This window comes from Falco naumanni, chromosome 6 (assembly GCF_017639655.2).
Source record: "Falco naumanni isolate bFalNau1 chromosome 6, bFalNau1.pat, whole genome shotgun sequence".
NCBI classification, from domain to species: Eukaryota; Metazoa; Chordata; class Aves; order Falconiformes; family Falconidae; genus Falco; species Falco naumanni.
Window position 1 is genome coordinate 7,102,367 of NC_054059.1, and position 18,850 is coordinate 7,121,216.

Genomic DNA, 18,850 nt, shown 5'->3' on the forward strand with positions numbered 1-18,850 from the left:
CCACAGCTAACAAACTACATCATGACAGAGGAAAAGAAAACCAATAGAAAATATTTATTGACATAGTATGTGCATTGTATAATACCTTAATATAGCAAAGCTTTGCATTTATTCTCCCAAATTAGTTGTCATTCTGTGCAGTTAAAAATACTATAAAAACACACTTTTTGAATTTGCTGTCAGTCTTTAAGAAGTTAAGAACATTAAACAATCATCAAAGCTACCTCTGGAGGTTTTTAACCTAAATGCTATCTCACACTTGGAGCAAAGGGCTGGTGCAACAGGGACTAAAATATACATCCAAATCCTTTGAGATTAGTGTGCAATTTTAAGCTTTCAATTTAACAATATTCTCCCCGCTGCCCCCCATTCATCCTTTAATCCAGGAATTTGTAGATGGAAGTATCTGCAATGTTCTGTGCTTTAAAATCAGAAGCAGTTGATTAAATTTTTACAAAGAGATCAAACAGAAACAGAAGGTATTTGAAAAAAAAAAAAATTGGCTAGAATTTGTTAGGTAAAGGCAAACAATGGACCCAACATTTAAATGCTTCAAGTCTGAGGTGGTTTTCTTTGGAGTTTTTTGGTGGGTTGTTTGTTTGTTTGTTTGTTTTTTCTTTTTTCCAGTGGGGAATAGCCTTTACAGGAATCCCAACAAAATGTCACATCTGAGAAAATTTCAAGAGAAAGAAATTCCCTTTACTCACTACACTCTTGCTGACCTGGTTGCTGGGAGGTTCATGCGGCCAAGCCTTTTCACCAGGGCTCCAGGGACCCTAAATGAGCACAAGTGTAATCCCTGCAACTTTGTGCATGGACTGTAGATCAGGGTCAGAACCCCTGCGTGTAGTGGTCCCTGCCAGAACCTGAGCCCTCTCTCAGCCCTTTCCTTGGTACTGTTGGCTGGGAAGGACTGCATCATCTTTAACAGCAAAAGGAGACCGTTCATGTAACTTGTGATTTTTACATCTTAATTTATACTGTCATACCTTTACCAGCTGCCTACTCTTTCTTACAATAGGTCCCTCTGCTATCTCGCAGCCATTTCATCTATTACTTTTCACACCTTCGTTATCCCTTGTATACCACCTCTGTCTTCCAGGTCTTCCGTACCATCTACTTCTCTTGCTCTCCCTTTCTGTATTAATTGCTGTTTGCTACTGAGCCATCCCTTATCAGCAGAATAGGAGGAACTCCCCAGCTGCTTCTCTCCTCTACAAGTAGATATTATTTTTTTTTTTACTTAAGCCATATTCTGTGCTGATTCACACTCCATACAGACTCATAAATCTAAAAAATGTGGATGGATGGTAAATTCTAAACTGAGTCAAAGAGTTTCTTTAAGCAATTTTTAAAGCATTGGGTACTTTATATCTTGTATAACAGAAATAATTTTGCTACTGAACATTGTATTTTTCTTTTGTTAAAATAATACAAACTTAGACTTTATTTTTCACATTGCAGATAATCTGTTTGACTTCCATCATATGTCTCAGAGCCCCAGATGAAATGCATGAACAAGTGCCTTGCAGAAGCTGATCTGGGTGCCTTAACAGTTTGTATATGAGCATGTATATCTTTGGCCTGGGAAAAACTAATTGTTAACTTTACAAATTGCCAGTAGTACCCTAGCAGAAAAGGGATTTGACTTGAGTTTGTTTTTTCGTAAAGCCAAGAATAGAGTTACAGAAAAAGATCTACTACAACAACTCTTATGGAAAGGCATTAGTAGGGATGAAAACAAATGATGTACAGCCCAGAACTTGAAAGAAGGAAAAATCCTTTGGGAAAACATCCCAAGGGCTCGTGTCCTCCGGGGCTGGGAACCCAGCCTTGATGCTGGCGTCCTAGACAACAGCAGATCTGATCTACTAAGAACAACCCCCCTCCTTGTGTTTTCTCATTGATAACTAGATACTAACTGCAGGGGTTTTGAAGAAAATCTGAGATGATAATGGCTCAGAAATTCTTGTCCCATTTGCAATGGCTGGTACTAAGAGCTCTAAGTGGGACGCTGACCTCCTGGGGTCTTGTGTAAGTACCTGATTTATTAACTATTTTGGAAGTCCCTGTAGTAAGCAGTCAAGATGCCTACATAAAGTGTTTTCTTCTCTGTTAGGCCAAGTGGCAGACTGAAATATTGCCCAGAATGCAGATAAAACAGGAATAACATTTTGTCTGTGTCTTCTTGTGCCTGCATTCCCTTGCCTGAAGGTGCTGGCCCAGTCAAAATGGCACATGCTCTTCAAGCCCGTATATTTCCATGGGCACTCAGGCACAGAGGCTTAAATATAGATATAGTTTTGATTCAATTTTCTGTTGCTCTGGCCAGCTTCTTTCATCTCTTAGTACCATAAAATGAGGCACCGAGCATCTAACATTTATCCTCTGAGGATAAACATTTTTTATCAGCCTGGTATGAGAACTTCAGGTTGTGGCTGAGGTATTTACAGCAGATGATTACTATAACAAGACCTTTTGAAAACTGACATCAAGATGTTTCATTCTTACCTTCTCCCTGATTCCCAGACTAATAAAGAAATAGATTATATTTCTGTTCCTAAGGAGTACACCTAAATAAGACTCACCAAACCAAGGAATTACTAAGCCACCTTATCTTGATTGGTCTTGGACCCACATCAATAATGAGAATAATTGTAACAAAATCCATGGACCTAGGTTAACTTGTATTGGATTAATGGTGTGGTACCTTATTTGTCACAGTAACTACGGAAAAAGGCACTTAAGAAAAACATTACACAGATGACTAAAGAATATTGTAGGCCCATTGCATGGAGCTAGAGTATTAGATACTGGACCGAGGTGATTTAAAAGTACTATCAGCAAAGCCATACGTCTTACTAGAGATGTTAACAAAAATAATTAACCTTAAAATCTTGGACATTAATTTCTAAACTTTGAAAATTATTATTAGTTTTCTGCAAACAATCACACCAAATTAAAAAAAATAAAAAAAGAAAACTTAAGTCTTCCCTGGAAAGGCTAACATTAAAAGAAATAGTTTCTTTTAAAATGGGATCTCTTCCAATTAATTAAATATTGTAAGAATTATGGTATGGAAGCAAGTCTAAAATTTTTATGCTTTGGCAATAATATGACAAATAAAGTTGCCTGCACATTCCAAATGTCAGGTTTTATACTTTCAATCTTCTACAAAAAAGTGGGTTATTAAAAATGATCTTATTTCATTAAAAGATAGTACAAGTATATTTTAAAGATACCAACAAACATATAGTATTTTAAAACCTTGTTATATTTTTTATCTTCTGCACAGGAAGAAAATACATTTTGGTCAGCATGAACTTATGATCAAAAAAATGAAATATTGTGGTGGTGAATAATCTTAAAAATATGGAAACCCAAGGATATGATCAGAAACACACAGTACCATTTTACGTTATTAGATTAACGTAGCACCGTAACAATCCTGTGCACTTTAAATTCTTCACGTAAAATAAAAGATATAGACTGTGTAGCAATCAACAATGATTTTTAAAAAGGTGATTTGTGTTTAAAGTTGTGTAAAAGTCAAGCTCACTTTGTGTTTCATTAAATACATGGTTCAGCAAACATATTGAACCAAAGTATTTGCTAACTACTTCTGCTATCTAAAAAGATATCTGTTACAAGGTACTGGGTAATTCTACCATTCAGAAGGTGGTATAATGCAGTTGGGAGAAATTTTTAGTTTAACCTTGTAACTCATGTTGAGGTGGAGTCTGAATATGACATCATTAAAACTACCCATTTTGCAAAACCATATAAAGCCAAACTAAAGTATTGCTTTCCATCTCCCAGTCTAATACATACAATCCTATCTATAAAGCTGAACTTGTATAAAAGTAATTTATAAAAACTGCAAAAATGGTTAGCACCCAAAAAATCTATCATCTGTGAAGCTCTAAATGATTGTCAGATAGCCACTTCAGAAGTCAGTGACTTCTCCCAAAGGTAAAGCTAAACATTTGACTAGAAACTAAACCTACAGCTCTCCAAATACTAATTGGAATGCAAATGCATGTGTTTAAGACTTCTATAGCTTTCAAAGAAGATTTGAAGGCATTAAATTATGTACTGATGTTTCTTCTTCCAAACACGGACACTTCCATGTTCATTGACTTATTTTTTCTGGTTTTACTGAGCAATGAAGAGAAACTTGTCTTTAAGGTCTAATCTTCAGCTACAGAAATTTGGGAATTCCATGGAATTCTTCCTGCAGCAACCAGAGGAGGAAGTTTTCCAAACTAACATGCATGAACTAGACTGCTGCTTCTCAATGTGGAGCTGTGGTCTTCACAGAATGCCCAAAGAATGTCTTGGTCTCATGCAGTTCTCTGGATCATTCTGCACATAATGCAGAATTGCATTTGAAGAATTGAAACAGAACCCTGAGAAAAGCAAATCCATTGGAAAAATAGATATTGTTTAATAAAACCAGTTTGAGACTTCAATTCTTCCCTTGGAAAAAAAATGACAAACAGGTGTAGTCATTTTTTTTTCTGATGTGAATTATTTGAATTTATCACAATTGCAAACATAAATATAGTTTGGGATTTTAAGGGCATATCTAGGGTTGATTACAATTGGAAATATTTTGTTTGACAATTCTACCCACCCCCCAGCAATTCAGCGCTCCTCAAGTCACCATATAAGATTACTTGTGAGCTTTGAGTTCGAAAACATCCTGACATGGAGTGATGTTCTTCCAGTAAGTGCTGCTGCAGACTTGCGCTCTACGGTAGTACGGGTGCTGAGTGAGTCAGGTTCAGCTCTCTTCAGCCCTGTGTGCAATTCTCATCATTCCCGTGTATCCAGAAGCAAATCTGGGCATATTTGAGAGGAGTAATTCTTACTGCTACATTGTAATCCTGCTGTTCACCATTGACATCCACCCACTGATGGCCAGAGTAAACAGCGATGATCTTGCGTTTCCACTTCTTTTTGTTTGGCTCCTTAAGACGGAGATAGACACCAGATCCAGTGGAGCCAGGTTCAGCATCACAGTACTGATAAAAGAGATCATTGGACTCATCAGAAATGCTACAAAATCTATAGACCAGCTGCCCAGATCGATCATTGTCAAAACCTGAGAAGTGGATCATGCTCCCAGGCATCATTTTGATTGTCGGGCTTATTCCCAGCTCCATGTATCTCCTTTTGTGGGGACGCTTGAGCTCAAGAACAGCATAATCATAATCCAGGGCAATATCCCCAGACACACCCTTAAACCAGCCTTTTGGGATGTGGGTACTCTTCACCCTCGTCCACTGGAAGGAGGGCATGCCATCTGAGGTCCCCTGCTTCCTCCCAGATCTCCTCTGCTTTCTCCCACCACCTTTGGATTGTCGCCTTAGTTCTGGGGCAACTTCAGGATCCTCTTGGGCCGCAGAAACTTCTCTCCTGTTTCTTTTAGCACCTTTGCGTTTCCTGCCCTCGCCTCTGGATTTCGTCTTCATCAGGCCCACCCTCAGTCTTTTGCTGCCCTTAACGTAGTCCTTGCCGTTGTGCAGACAGTGGGCAGCTGTTAGCACATGCTTGGGGGAAATGAGAATGCCACTACAGCCAGTGGAGATCTTCACAGCTGTGTTGAACGGAAAGTTGGTCATAAACCGCTTGTCATAGATGCTGAACCTACTGTCCGTTCCGTATATCTGCCTCTTCTTTCTCGAGGACCTTTGTGTGGTTGTGTTTCCAGCTGGGTCAAGCACTAGACCGAGGACATTCACTTCAGTCAGGGTCCGTGTGCCGTTTTCAAAAATGGTCTCATAGGAGAAGAGGTCCTTCAACTCAGACAAGCTCGGCACCGGCAGTTTTCTTTGACATTCAATTCCACATACGCTGTTCAGCTCTAATTTGGTTTTTGCTTCAAATTTGGGGCTGTCAAGGGAGAAAGTTCTTTCACTCACAATCTGGGGAATCTTCTTTAAGTGCCAAGTAAAATCTTGTTCGGTTTCTGTTCCGTCAGTGAGACTCAATACAGGTATGAAAAACATGAATACCAGTAACATGTGCTCCATTTTATCTATTTTTTTCTAAAACAAGAAAGAGAGATTTGAAAATACGCTTTGGAAATACACAGTTATCTTACTATCTTCAAAGTATAATCATGCAATATTAGCGCTGACGTCACGGGAACAGAATTTAACACTCTGCTCAAAATAGAAATGCCTCAGATATTCCCTGTATTGCCTCTGATGCTTCCAACAGTCTCTAGCAAGATGGATGCAAACGAGTCAGCCAGCATCCATGCTGAGCTACCTACTGGAAGGTGGAAACGGCTGAATTTTACCTAGTTTTCCCTCAGTGGGGCAGCAGGCTGAGTCATCCCACGCTGTACAGCACCCTGTTTTTATTTATTCCATAGGAATGCAATTATGCTTTACGCTCCTGCTGCTTTTCTCTATAGCTACTGGCTGTAGGTAGAACATGGTTGAAAACCACCAATGTATTCAAAAATTGCATTCAAAAGTTGGTAATCGGGCAGGGATGGACAGACAGACTACGCTCATGAGACTTAGGAACCCTTAGGAAACCAGACCAATTGTGCTCTTTCATGTAATGGCCAAAAAAGTAGCAGCTTTAAGTGACCTAAAAGTCACCAATGGTTCTGCGTTACACACCCAGCTAAGACCTGTGAACCTGCCTGCCATGGAAAATGGCACTTTGTTAATAGCTCTCCCAAGGAACTAACTTAGAAACATCTCTTTTGCCCTTTTAAAGTTTATGTTGTCTGGATGTGACAGATGGAGCAATTTGGGCACCTAAACAAGCTGGAAAGTTCCATTTTAAATGCTTTCAGCTTCTGCTGCTCTGAAAGGCATGAGTCTCCTGCAGATCCTGTGTTGTATCTCCCTGTGTGCCGTGGCCACCGAAACCTCATTCATTTTCTACGTGTGGGTGTCTGAATCTCTCTCAGAATGTCAAAAAATTGTAAAACCTATGGTTGGAGGGGAGACGTGAGTGGGGAAAGTAGAAGGTTGCTGGTCTAGAAGAGTCTCCTAGTCATATACACGCAGGAAAGCCCAGCCAAGTAGGAGGGACAAATCTGCTGACTCATCACACGCCTTTTTCCTGCAGGATCCCACAAAGGCTGCAGGAACTGTGCTGTCTGTGTCTTATGATCACATGTGGAAAGCCCCACCTAGATGGGGTGATGCACCACAAAAAAAGCTAATACTTTAAGTGAGAAAGACAAAAAGCAGTATTATTCCCATCTGTAGTTGGGAAATGCGCAGAAAGAATGCAAAATTGTTGGAAGTCTGTGGCAGAGCCAGAAACCGAACCCAGAAGTCTTGATTCTGAGCTCAAAGCATTACTGAAAAGACCATATTTCTCCTCTGGCAGCAGTGGTATCCATGGCATTAACCAACTACTGGCTGCTGCCATGGGGAAAGCTGTATTCTGTTCTCATATCCTCCATTCCAATTACATGGAAACCTCAGCTGTGCAGAAAAAAAAGGGCCTATGATTAAACTTTCAAAGCCAAGCAATTCAAGGATATATATGTAGTTCAGCTCTCTGGTTTACGTAGTAATGGCAATGTAAACCAGTGCAAAGATAACCACTTTCCTCTTCTCGGGCTGAGCTTAGAATAACTACTGTTATCCAGTGAAACAGCCTGGTTACGAGCTGGAGAAAGATCTAGCATGAAAAATGAGGAGTATGTATGCAACACGGAAAAATAAGTGGTAACATCAGTTTAAAAGCTGTAAAATGGACAAATGACTCCTATAATTTTGAGGCACCTTCACCATATAGGCACAGTTCTTGTCTATAAGAGGTAATAATTACCCCTTTTTAGCTGAGCGCTACAGTTCAAATACAGCTTGTTGCTTCTGATGCCCAATTCAGAGGGCGGGTTTGTTTTTGCGTAATTTTTGATGCTTTTCACCTTCACCAGCATGGGACACCAACTTTGACCCAGAGTTTACTTAGTCGGATATACATAAAACACATTTTACAATACAGTATAAAGATACCCAACCTGGATTTAAAGTAGCTAACTCAAGTTTTGGAGATGCGTGGACTTTGTTAAGACATCTGGAGATTACAGTGACTCACAGGCCTAAGCTCTGGAGTTTATGTAGTCATACTAAAAGATATCTGAAGGTTTTGAAAGCAGAGCAGAGTGGTCCCAGGCACAAGATTTTGCAGATTCCAGTTGACCATACCAGCCTGTTACTGGTATAGCAGAAATGCACATATTTAAACATTAACTTTTAGTTACCTTCAAGCTGTTGCTCTGGTTATTGCTCAATTAGTACTAAAATTGAAAAGAATGATAATTTTATGTATCTATGGATCAATTATAAGGTGTCAAAATACAGAAATACTATGTTGAGAATATAAGAACAGCTTTCCTTGGCCTGACCAAAGGTCCATCTCACCTAAAATCCTGTTTCTGACCCTGGCCAGATCTGGATGCATTGGGTAGAGCACAAGAATAGGGCAACCACGTATGTCTCTCCTCCCTCATAGCCTCTTATCTTATAACCAGTTGCACCTCATGGACTTTAAACCAGAGGCAGTTTCTGTAGCGTGAGGAAACCTCAGTGGATTTCTCTCCCATAGCTGCCCAGTCTTCCCTTGAACCCATATAAAATTTTGCATCCACAATGTTCAGCATCAAGGAGTTCCACAGCCGTACATGTTGCATGGGGAAGTTTCTCCTCTTTTTTACGTTCAGCCTGTCTCCAACTAGCACGGTTTGATGACAAATAATGGAATATTAAATGGGGAAAGCTGGTTTTAAATTGCTTTGCCCTAATATCACTGTTGAACAGATACAAGGTATTAAGAAACACAGCTCTTCTGTCAGGCTCGAGAATGCCTTTTCTATGTTCTTTCCTGGAATACTCCTCCCTTTCTCAGATCTTACTCAGGGTCTGGGTATTTGATATTTCTCTGTAGCTCAATTTTGTGAGCCCTAAGGAAAGTTCATTCACTAACTGCTAGTTCATACAGAAAGTCTTAGAGGTGCCTGCGTTGATGTTATTCCACTGTGATGGCTGAAGTCCTCCTAGCTGGACCCATAACTAACTGTGCTTTATAGAGAGACTTTCTGCAAGCAAATGAGTGGAGTACTATGGCTCTCCTCCACCACTCTTTAAAAAGAAAAAAACCTGAAACACAGAACCCTCAATAGAGGCATTGGAGCCTCCCATTTGAAATACTGTAATCAAATGCTCACTACTTACAAAAGCTGTCTTGGAAGCCAAGATTTTCATCATTTATAATGATCTACTTGTTGCTCCTAATGAACTAACTACACTTCAGTAGAACTGGAAGAAGTCCAAGCTGAGGAACTTGATAAAAATGGTAATTCTCATTACAGACCAGAGCAGTCGTCCTACTAGGCAGCATTGTCATTTACAGCCATGCACTCAAGCTCTGTTTACTAACACAATCTTTTCAATTTACGCAAGGCCAGCTTCAAGCACAGGCAACATCAGCAGTTTCCATGGCCCAGTACAGGTTGCCAGCCAGGGGGAAACACAGGGCTTCCTCTTGCCAGATGTTGGGGATAGAAATGTGTAGATAGCTGCAAAGGCACCCTTTGCAGGGTGACAGAAGGGAAGAGAGAATACAGCCTCCAGAGGAAAGGCTACAGGCTAAATGCAAGGAAAAACCCTCAACACTTACTCACACTTTCTGCCACGTGGTTCTCCAATCTTCTTCCAAAATCCAGGCTGCTCTGCCCTCTCCTTGCCTTTTCCCATACAAGTTTGGGTTGGCTTAGAGTAATTAGAAGCCTTGAGTCAGCTCTGTATTTATGGTAGGATGAATTGCTTCAGAGAAGACAGAGAAGACTAGAAAGTGAGAGCCCCAGCTCCATGAAAATGTTGAAATTCTTCCTCCGGTTTCCAAATTCAGCTGCTAATGGTAAGGACTCCCTGTTTGGTGGCATTCCAGCTGCCAGATGTATTCAATTAAAAATATTTTCAGTTCTTCTCACTTCTTGCTTCCAACATCAATTTTTTCTGAATTCCCAAGACAAAATCTACCCATGTCCTAACTTTTCAGGATACCCTTCAAATATTCGATCATTATAACTTATCATACTCTGGCACAATGCATCTCAAATGGTCAGGGAAAGGCTTGTAGTCAAGCAGACCTAGAATATGTTTCTCTTCAGGCTACCCCAGAGGGAATTTCCCTATCAGTGTAGCTCAGACAGAAGAAAAGTTGTGTCCAGCTACCTGGCAGCATTTTATCTTGGTCTGTTCAGTGCAGCCTCTGCTCTGGGGTTTCCTTCTTTTTGCAGGAAAGTCAGCCCATTTCAAACTTACATACTTTTAAATTTTAAAGCTCACATACTTTTAAATGCAATTTTCAGACCATAAAATATTAGAGGCTGCTACAGTCACCAGCTCTTTTAACTGTTTTTGGCCTTGAAATGGCCTGAAAGTTGGAATTAATGGATCTACTCTGAGAAAGCAAAATAAAGGACAAATTTTGGAAATCTCACACTCCCTGGAAGAAAGCATTACCTCAGCCTTATCTGCCGCTGCCCCCTTCACCCCTCCGGGTGTGCTCACTCTATGTTACGAGCTCTGCTCTTACATAGAAAACCCCTCTGCGACTCCTGGCTCTTACAGAATTTAAGCCGCTTCAGTAGGCATAAGAACTAATTTACACTGCAGGTGTGAGAGCTCATTTCGGAAATCACGCACGCAGGGGGAAATAAAGAAAGAAAGGGGGAAATAAGGAAAGGGCGATGCGAACGGCGACGGGAACGGGGGGCTTCACCTCCGACGGGTCTTCCCTTCCCCTGCGCCGGCTGCCCCCGCCGTGGCCGCGGGGTGGCGCCCCCGCACAGCCGGCAGCGGCCCAGCCTTAACCCTCTGCCGGCGGCCCCCGGGTCCGGGTCCCGGGCTGGCCCTGCGGCAGCCCCCGCGCCCCCCAGCGCTCCCCGCCGCCGAGCTCTTCTGCCCTCTCCTCCCGGCCGGGAGGAGGCGAGGAGTGAGGGGTGTCCCTCTCGCCGCTCCGCCGCTGAGCGGCTCCGGGCGTCGAGCCCTGCCAGCCGGGGCGGGAGCAGACGGGCACCGGCCGGGAACCAGCCGGAGGAACGGTGGGGGACGGGGGGCTTTTCTGGGATGGCCGCCTTTCCCCGCCCGCTCTGCTTCTGCCGGCCGCTCCTATGCCTTGGCACGGTAAAGCCGAGGGTTTTCCTTGGAGAAGCCGAGGGTTTGGAGAGGAAGGCTCTAACTCTACAGCTCTTTAGCCATCCCCTGGTCCTGCTTTCCGCGGGAGGCTCTGCTTTTCCGCGCCTGGTCCAAAGGACTTCCCTTTCTCCAAAGCCTGCAAGTTTAAATACCTTGGCACGGCGGGTTTTGCCATTCCAAGATAAATCTGCTTCCAGCAGTGACGAATCTGGATGAAATTAGTGTCAGCTCCAGAACAGCGCGGGGATGGTAGCGCGAATACTGAGAGGGTGAATCAGAGTTAAAGGAGAGGTTGTTTTGAAGGGTGAGGAGGCTCATTGCCCGCTCCCCGCAGAAGACACAGCACAGAGACAAACCCCTGAAAGCCCGATAAATAATGCCGCTTGCTTCTGTCCCGTTAGCCGTCTTGTGAAACTAGCTTCAAATAATAATATGAAAAAAGGACCGAAGAAACGTGTCACGTTTTGGTCCTCTGAAAAGTATATCCATCAGGCTAAAGAGGCAGGAGCTTTACACAAAACCCTTCAGCTGCCAAGCCCGACGTACTGACACCGCTCAGCCTCATCGTTTTTTAAAACGACCCGTGTAGGAAGAATGACATCGGGGAAAAAAAAAAAAAAAATCACCTTACGGACGTTCCCTAGGACTGCCCGGTCCCCGGCCCCCGGGCTGCCCCGGCCCCGGGCAGCCACCCTCAGCCCCCATCCCCAGCTCCCAGCCGGCCCGGCCAGCGCTGCCCGGCCAGGTCGCTCGGCACAGGCTGTCTGTCCCCCGCGGGCGCCGGGAAGGGTCGCGTTCATACCTGGCACCCCGCAGGACGAACGGAGGGGAAGGAGGCCACAGCCCCGGGGCGCAGGCTCCCCGCTCCGCGCCGCCCGCCCGCCGCCCAGCGCCCGCGGCTACTGAGGACGGGGCGGGGGGAGCGGCCAGGTCTTCCCAGGCGGGGGAGGGGATGGAAAAAGGAAAAAAAAAAAAAAAAAAAAAAAAAAAAGGAAAAAGGAGGCGAGAGGGAGGAGGCCGGGAGGGCGAGAGGGGGAGGGCCGAGGGGAGCGGAGAGGAGGCAGATCCCGGTATCTCCTCGGATGGGAAGGGAAGAAGGGGCTCAGCCAGCCGGGCGGGGAGGCGCATCGCCCCGGGAGAGGCTTCCTCTCGGCGCCGGGCGGGGAGCCGGGGTGACCCGCTCAGGGACGGGGCGGGAGAGGCTGCCCGGGCCGGGGGGGGGGGGGAGGCGGAGACAAGAGGGGAGGCGGAGGGACCCCGTCCCGGGGGGAAATGGCGGGGGGGCGCCGCACCGCCCGCTCTGCGCCACCTGCGCTGGGCCGGGGCTGTCGGGCACGACGGGGCCGGGCGGCGGCGGTGGCAGCGGCAGTGGGACGGGCCGCTCCGCCCTGACCCGCCGCGGGGCTGTTGGGGAAGGGGGGGGGGGGGGGGCGGCTGCCGGCTCCACAGGAAGCTCCCCGGGCTGGCACGGGGCTTGCGGCTGCGGGGACAGGCGTGACCCGGTCCCGTGGACTGCCCGCGCCCCCCCGCCCTCGCTCCTCAGGGACCCCCCCGGCCCCGCTCCTCAGGGACCCTCCGCTCATCAGGGACCCTCCGCTCCTCAGGGACCCCTCCCGGCCCCGCTCCTCAGGGACCCTCCCGGCCCCGCTCCTCAGGGACCCTCCGCACCTCAGGGACCCTCCGCTCCTCAGGGACCCCTCCCGGCCCCGCACCTCAGGGACCCTCCGCTCCTCAGGGACCCTCCCGGTCCCACTCCCCAGGGCCTCAGAAGCCAGGTGTGAAAGGCCTCCCTCTTTTTCTCATCACTTTTGACCCCTCTTTTTCTGCTTCCCCCTTCCCTTGGTGTCCCTTTCATCTCCCCTCTCAAGGCAGAAAGCTTTGGGTGGCGGTCCCCCATGGATCAGCCCCTTGTACTACAATCAGGTCCTCCCCAAAGCTCTCCACCGCAAGGTGAAAAGCTCGTTCACTAGGCACTTTTGGAAGTGCTTAGCCTAAGTAAGTTCATCTTACTTAGCCTAAGTGAGTTCACCTGCTGAAAACTCCCCTCACACTAGGTGAGGGCCCGCTTTTTTTGCCAAAACCAGCTGCAAATTTGTGGCATTGCTAGAGATCAGACTGAGATCTCCAGAGCACTGTTTCATTGTATTAATTGTAGGGATATCCTTCTTTTTAAAGACTTAACTTCTGAAATTTAGTGGTACCAATTATATAAATAGATTCCAAATAAGCCTTTGGCCAGGAACTGCACCCTGCAGTTTTGTTTCAAAGACTGGGGTTGATTTCTTCAAAACGTAAATTTTGTTTGCAGTTCTGGTTTTGTTGCTGTTGTGCATACGATTTAAAACCAATGTGTAATAATAATTATTCATGTGCCTGAGAAAATGAGCTGAAGAATTCCCCATTTAATTAACCAGGCAAGACAGAAATAAGTGACAAGCAATTTCTTGAACATAAGAGTTTCCATACTGGGTGAGGCCAAGGGCTTTGCTGGACCTATGTCATGTCACATTAGTAAAGAGCAAGCTCATGCAATAGTCCCCTCCAGCACTTTTTCTGCCACCATTATTTCAAACTCAGAGATTTTCTGAGGTAGATGTAGTTTCTATGACCTTAGTAATCTTCACTGGATTTCTTCCATTACTTGCCCATCTTCCCTAAAACCTACATAGATCTGTAGAACCTATGACCTGCTGTGGTGACAAGTTCCACAGGTCAGCCTTGTGTTGTGCAAAAACCTGCCTCCTTTTGTGCATTTTCAACCTGGCTACTGCTAGCTTCATTGGATGCTCACTAATTCTTTATCATACGCTTTGTAGCCCTTCTCCCACCTTGAAGGATTCTACTTTACATGAAAGACATTCCTGTTTCCCATCCTACTGCTGACATGCAGGGACCAGAACAGCATCCAAAAGATGATGCAGGCAAACCCTTCCTGGCAGTGGCAAGTAGAAAACAAGAAGCAACAGCTACTAGCATTGGGCAGCTGTGTTGAGCAACAGCAGCTGCAGCTTGGGAGGTTCAGACTGGGAAAAATTTCTTCACCAAAAGGGACATGCAACACTGGAAAAAATTGCCCAGACATGTTGTGGAATTGCCATCCTTGGTCATTTCCAACATTTAGCTATGCAGAGCCACTGCTGACCTGGTCAAGTGTTGGCATTAGTTCTGCTTCAAGTAGGAGCTTGGTGGGACTCGGTGACCTGCAGAGGTCCCTCTCAACCAATATTTCTGTGATTCTTTACCTGTACAGAAGATGCGAGCAAAATATGGATTTCTGTGGCACCTGGAAGATAGTCTTTGTTTAGTTTTCTACTGATTTCTTAACACTTCCTGGTACTTTTTATTTTTTTTGGCAGCTGTTGAGCACCAGGCTGATGTTCCCATGGAGCCCTTTTCATAACTCCAGGACTCTCTCTCCCGAGAAGTAATGACCAGATCAGAACCTGCCTTTTCATACTTGAAGTAAGGACCATTTCCCCCCTTCTACATCAATTCACATTTATCTACATTGAACTCCATCTGCCATTTTATTGATCAGTCTCTCCCTTCCATAAACTTGTCTGCAGATCTTCAAGGTTGTGTCATCTTTATTAACCTAAATAACTTGATAGCCTCATTAGACTTTGTGACTTGGCTACTGATCCCCTTTCCAGGTCATTTATGAATACGCTGAACAGTGCAGGGTCAGCAGATTGCTATTGGTAATCTATCATTCCTACAAAAACTGATCCCTTAGTCCTATAGTTTGTTTCCCGTCTTTCAGAAAATTTGGCTAGCAGAGGTTCATTTCTGTTTACTGCACTCCGGATGATGGGATCAATGTGTTTCTGCTGCATCGCTCTGCTCACTCCTGCTTTCAGAATCTGGGCTGCACCATTTATTTCATGCTTTCTTTTTTTACCTGAAAGATTACCTGTCTAATACTAATAGATTTGACTCCTGCTTTCACATTCCTCTTTCTTCTCAGTGACACTCACTGCAAGTTCTCAAACTTTGTAAAACATTGTAAAAAATTTTGTAGAAAAATTGGAATAAATTTACGAGCACAACTTATATTCATGTTTTTTTAATTATTTTAAACCATTTTCCTTTGATCCTGTTTTATTACTAATATTTTATTTCTTGCAATAAAAGATTATGCATTTTGAATAATTCTTTATAAAAATTTAGAGGGCTTTTTTTTAAAAAAAATAAGTATCACATTAAAAATTTCCTCAAAATATAGTTTGCAAAAAACATGAAGAATACATATTTCAGAGTACTGTTTCTTTAGAAACACACTGTATAATATACATGGTGGGGCTGTAAAAATATAATTGTTGGAAGACTTCCAGCATGCTAATTTTATACTTCAGAAGTAATTTTATCTCATTAGAAGATTAGTGAGCCCTTTCGGAATTTCTACATGTTCCAAAAATAAGTTTGACATTGTATACCAACTGAGAGATGTTCACTTGGAACTGAGCTTTGAAAGACTGACACCCAAAATAAATAAATAGTAATAAAAAGTGTCGGAGAAAAAAATAAAAACAAATCTGCATTAACATCAAGAATGTACTGACTTCTATCAAAATTCTTCCTGCATCTATAAAGACAATAGAGAGAAAACCCCCAAGTTTTTACCATCAGATTTGTACCCTGGATTTGAGTGAATTCACAGAACTGTAGTATTGTTATGTTAGGGTAGAAAAGGTACAAAATGTTTCCTAATAAGATTCTCCTAGATCTTTTTTCAGGTAGAAATTTGAGATAGGAGCTGCACCTTTCCCTGTGGGCAACATATGCTGACCATGGATGCACCGGCTGGGCAGCTGCCCCTGGAATGTCATCTGGCCTTACAATGCTCTCATGTGGGTCTTGCACACATGCAAAAAATATTTGATAGTAGCAACAACATGCCTTGTCTGCAGTCTCGGAATTGTATTCCATATAGTGCATTGTGCCTTAGCAGGCAGATATACCTAGCCACAGAATATTCTTTCACATATGATTTATAGGAAGAGCAAACATGCAGGTACAACTCAGGAAAACTGAAACAAGTTTCATAGATTTCAAAAAGAATGCAAGTACCTATCACCAAATTAAAAGTTCAGTGCATAGTCCCTTGCCATACCCCAAGGTAGTCAGCTTTAATCTCTTCCCTTCTTCCCTTCAGTCTTTCTTCTACTCATGTATACATGTACTTTATTGCAAAACTAGCGATTACTTGATGGTGCAGGTAACTCTCTTTTCTTCACACTTTAATTCTCAAGCTACCTCTGGGTGCTTTTCCAGCTCAGCTGATATCATATGTTTCATTTCCTTTCTACTTGTCTCAGGAAGACTATTTTTTTATGAGCTTTAACACTTTTACAGTCCTCAAACACTAAACTTCGGATAACTCATTGACTCATGATCAATGGAAGTGAGATAATTCCTACTGCTCTCAGAATAAAGGGATGTGAAACACAATGGATCTTTCTTACAGGATCAAGAATGGTCTCCATGGTAGTGTCTCTTCTGTGGCAGCTTGTTGCCACAGAAGCCCTTTTGTTTTGTGGACCAGTTGGGGTTGGTTATTGTGCTGTTCAGATGTTCCTATGACACAATGCTGACTAGTTAGACTAAAACACTGAATGAAACAGACCTCTGTTAGAGACCCTGGCTTTGAGGACTTGGAAAGGACACAAGGACTGCAATAAATTGCATCATTTTTTAAGTGTGCACAGTGGGGACAAAGAGGACGACAACAGCATCGCTAGCTCAGGAGGATTCTGCATAGACCAATGGACTATTGCAGTACAGGCTGGTGAGGTAGTTATTTTAAATCGGGTGTAGGTGTACGAGGGGAGTATAGTGCCAGAAATAAGGATATTAGCCATAAGTGCAATGTCATCAACACAAAAACTTACAGATGATGAAGGAGCGGTGTGAAACTCAAGGCATCTAGTTGTGACCTGATTTTCACAATAGGAGTGTATGAACTAGATATATGGGTAAATAATAGACTTGGAAACCCCCCCCCCCACTGCTTTGTAGTAGTACAGACAGATAAACGTCCAATTTCAGAGTTAAAACCATGTCAAGCTGTGGTCAAATCAAGAGGATGCTTTCTTCAAAAAAAAAAAAATTTGGATATATGTAAGCATATCACCCATAGGAGAGAGGCTTTCCTAATTCTACAGAATCGAGGAAGTTAATAGCCCCGCCACCACCCAGCTCCTGCCTTTCATCTTTTTTGTCTCCCCCTAGAACAGCAGTTGAAAATCAAGCTGTGCAGGCTCATTGTTCTGACATTCATGTGTTTAGTAGAAAAAGAGTTGATTGTTCACTCATCATTGCTAAAAGAGCAAAACCTGTAATTCTTACCTGATGTGTCTCCTCATGGAGATATATATATATATATATATATATATATATATATATATATATAAAGTGAACATTTTCTTTGAGGAAAATTTCCATAAAGAGAGGTATTTATTTCTGGAGATGTGTCAGATGGCAAATATTTTTATACACATGATGTGTTGGCAGGTTGCAGGCAGGTACTGTTGAGGAAAAAAAGAACCCACACCATTTTTGTGAGCATATTACTTTGAAGGAAACAGTTTCCTCCGACTGACATTCCCATTGTGCTCACCGGCACCTTTACTGGAAAATCAGTGAACTGTAGGTGGTAATACAGCATACTATGATATGGATAAATGACATTTCGATGTGAGGAAAAAAGAAGTGCATGTCCAGAGACTGAGAAATTTTGGAAAAAACCCTGACTTTGTCTGGCTAAAGCTGAATATTCATTCCCTCCCCAAGCCTCTAAATTCCTATAATGGAAACAGCATACCACAGAGGAGAGTTAATAGAGTAATGTTGACATGTTAGATAAAATAAGATTTTAGCTACCATCAGCATGATTGACCCAACCATGATTGATCCCAGAAGAGATTCCAGGGAAAGATGAACATGGTGCCTTAGCTCGGTATTGAAACCAGCAGAGAGTCAGTGGCTGTTAAATGCGCATCTTAATTTTTTTTTTTTTTTGACATTCCTTTGTTAATAAGGAATTGACAGCAATTACCAGAGAAAATGTGACATTCTGAATAAAACTGAGTGCCTGTGGTACTTTCAAACAGAATATTGAAGCAATCTTCCCCTAGAAGTACGGACAAAGTAGGAAAAGGTGCAGTAACAGAAACTGCATTTTCAAGAGCTCAGAAAAAAAAAGTGGGGGGAAGGATGTTGGCCTTAATCCAAGGGTAGTAAGGAATATTGTCTTTATTATCAGTGGTAACTGAAGGTGACCATAAACCATTTACTGCCATCACAAACATGCCCAGGAGAGTACAAGATTAATTTTTCAGCTATAGCTGCATGACTTATAAATTGAATATAAACCTGAGGGAAAAACCACACCTTAAAAGAACCATTTACTTAACCACATTCCAGAATAGTGTTCCATCAAAAGGCAAATCTTTTTCTTTTTTTTTTTTTTTTAATTCTTAGTAAACTGTAGGTATAAAGTTAGATCTGAAGAAAACCTGGTGATACTGTTTTAAAATTCCATTCACAACCCCAAAATAGCTGGATGTTTCTGCTAAAATTATTAACAGTGTAATAGCTCCTAATGTTGGAATTTTTAAGATTTCACTTCAGACTTCAAACTTTATATTCCACTGAAACTAACA

At 43.1% G+C, this 18,850-nt stretch overlaps 1 protein-coding gene across 2 annotated transcripts; it reads right to left on the reverse strand.

Annotated features, from left to right (window-relative positions):
- Window positions 1-4,423: 4,423 nt before the first annotated feature.
- Window positions 4,424-12,103, reverse strand: PRSS35 (serine protease 35). 2 transcript variants are annotated; one of them, XM_040598813.1, is made up of 3 exons: window positions 11,989-12,100; window positions 9,977-9,978; window positions 4,424-6,053 (listed from the first exon to the last, which is right to left on the reverse strand). In XM_040598813.1, the coding sequence occupies exon 3, from the start codon at window positions 6,036-6,038 to the stop codon at window positions 4,797-4,799; it is 1,242 nt and encodes a 413-aa protein (XP_040454747.1). In that variant the 5' UTR covers window positions 6,039-6,053; window positions 9,977-9,978; window positions 11,989-12,100; the 3' UTR covers window positions 4,424-4,796. The 2 variants fall into 2 exon arrangements, with proteins under 2 accessions (XP_040454747.1, XP_040454746.1); XM_040598812.1 differs by lacking the exon at window positions 9,977-9,978 and having other exon boundaries at window positions 11,989-12,103.
- Between the last annotated feature and the right edge of the window lie 6,747 nt (window positions 12,104-18,850).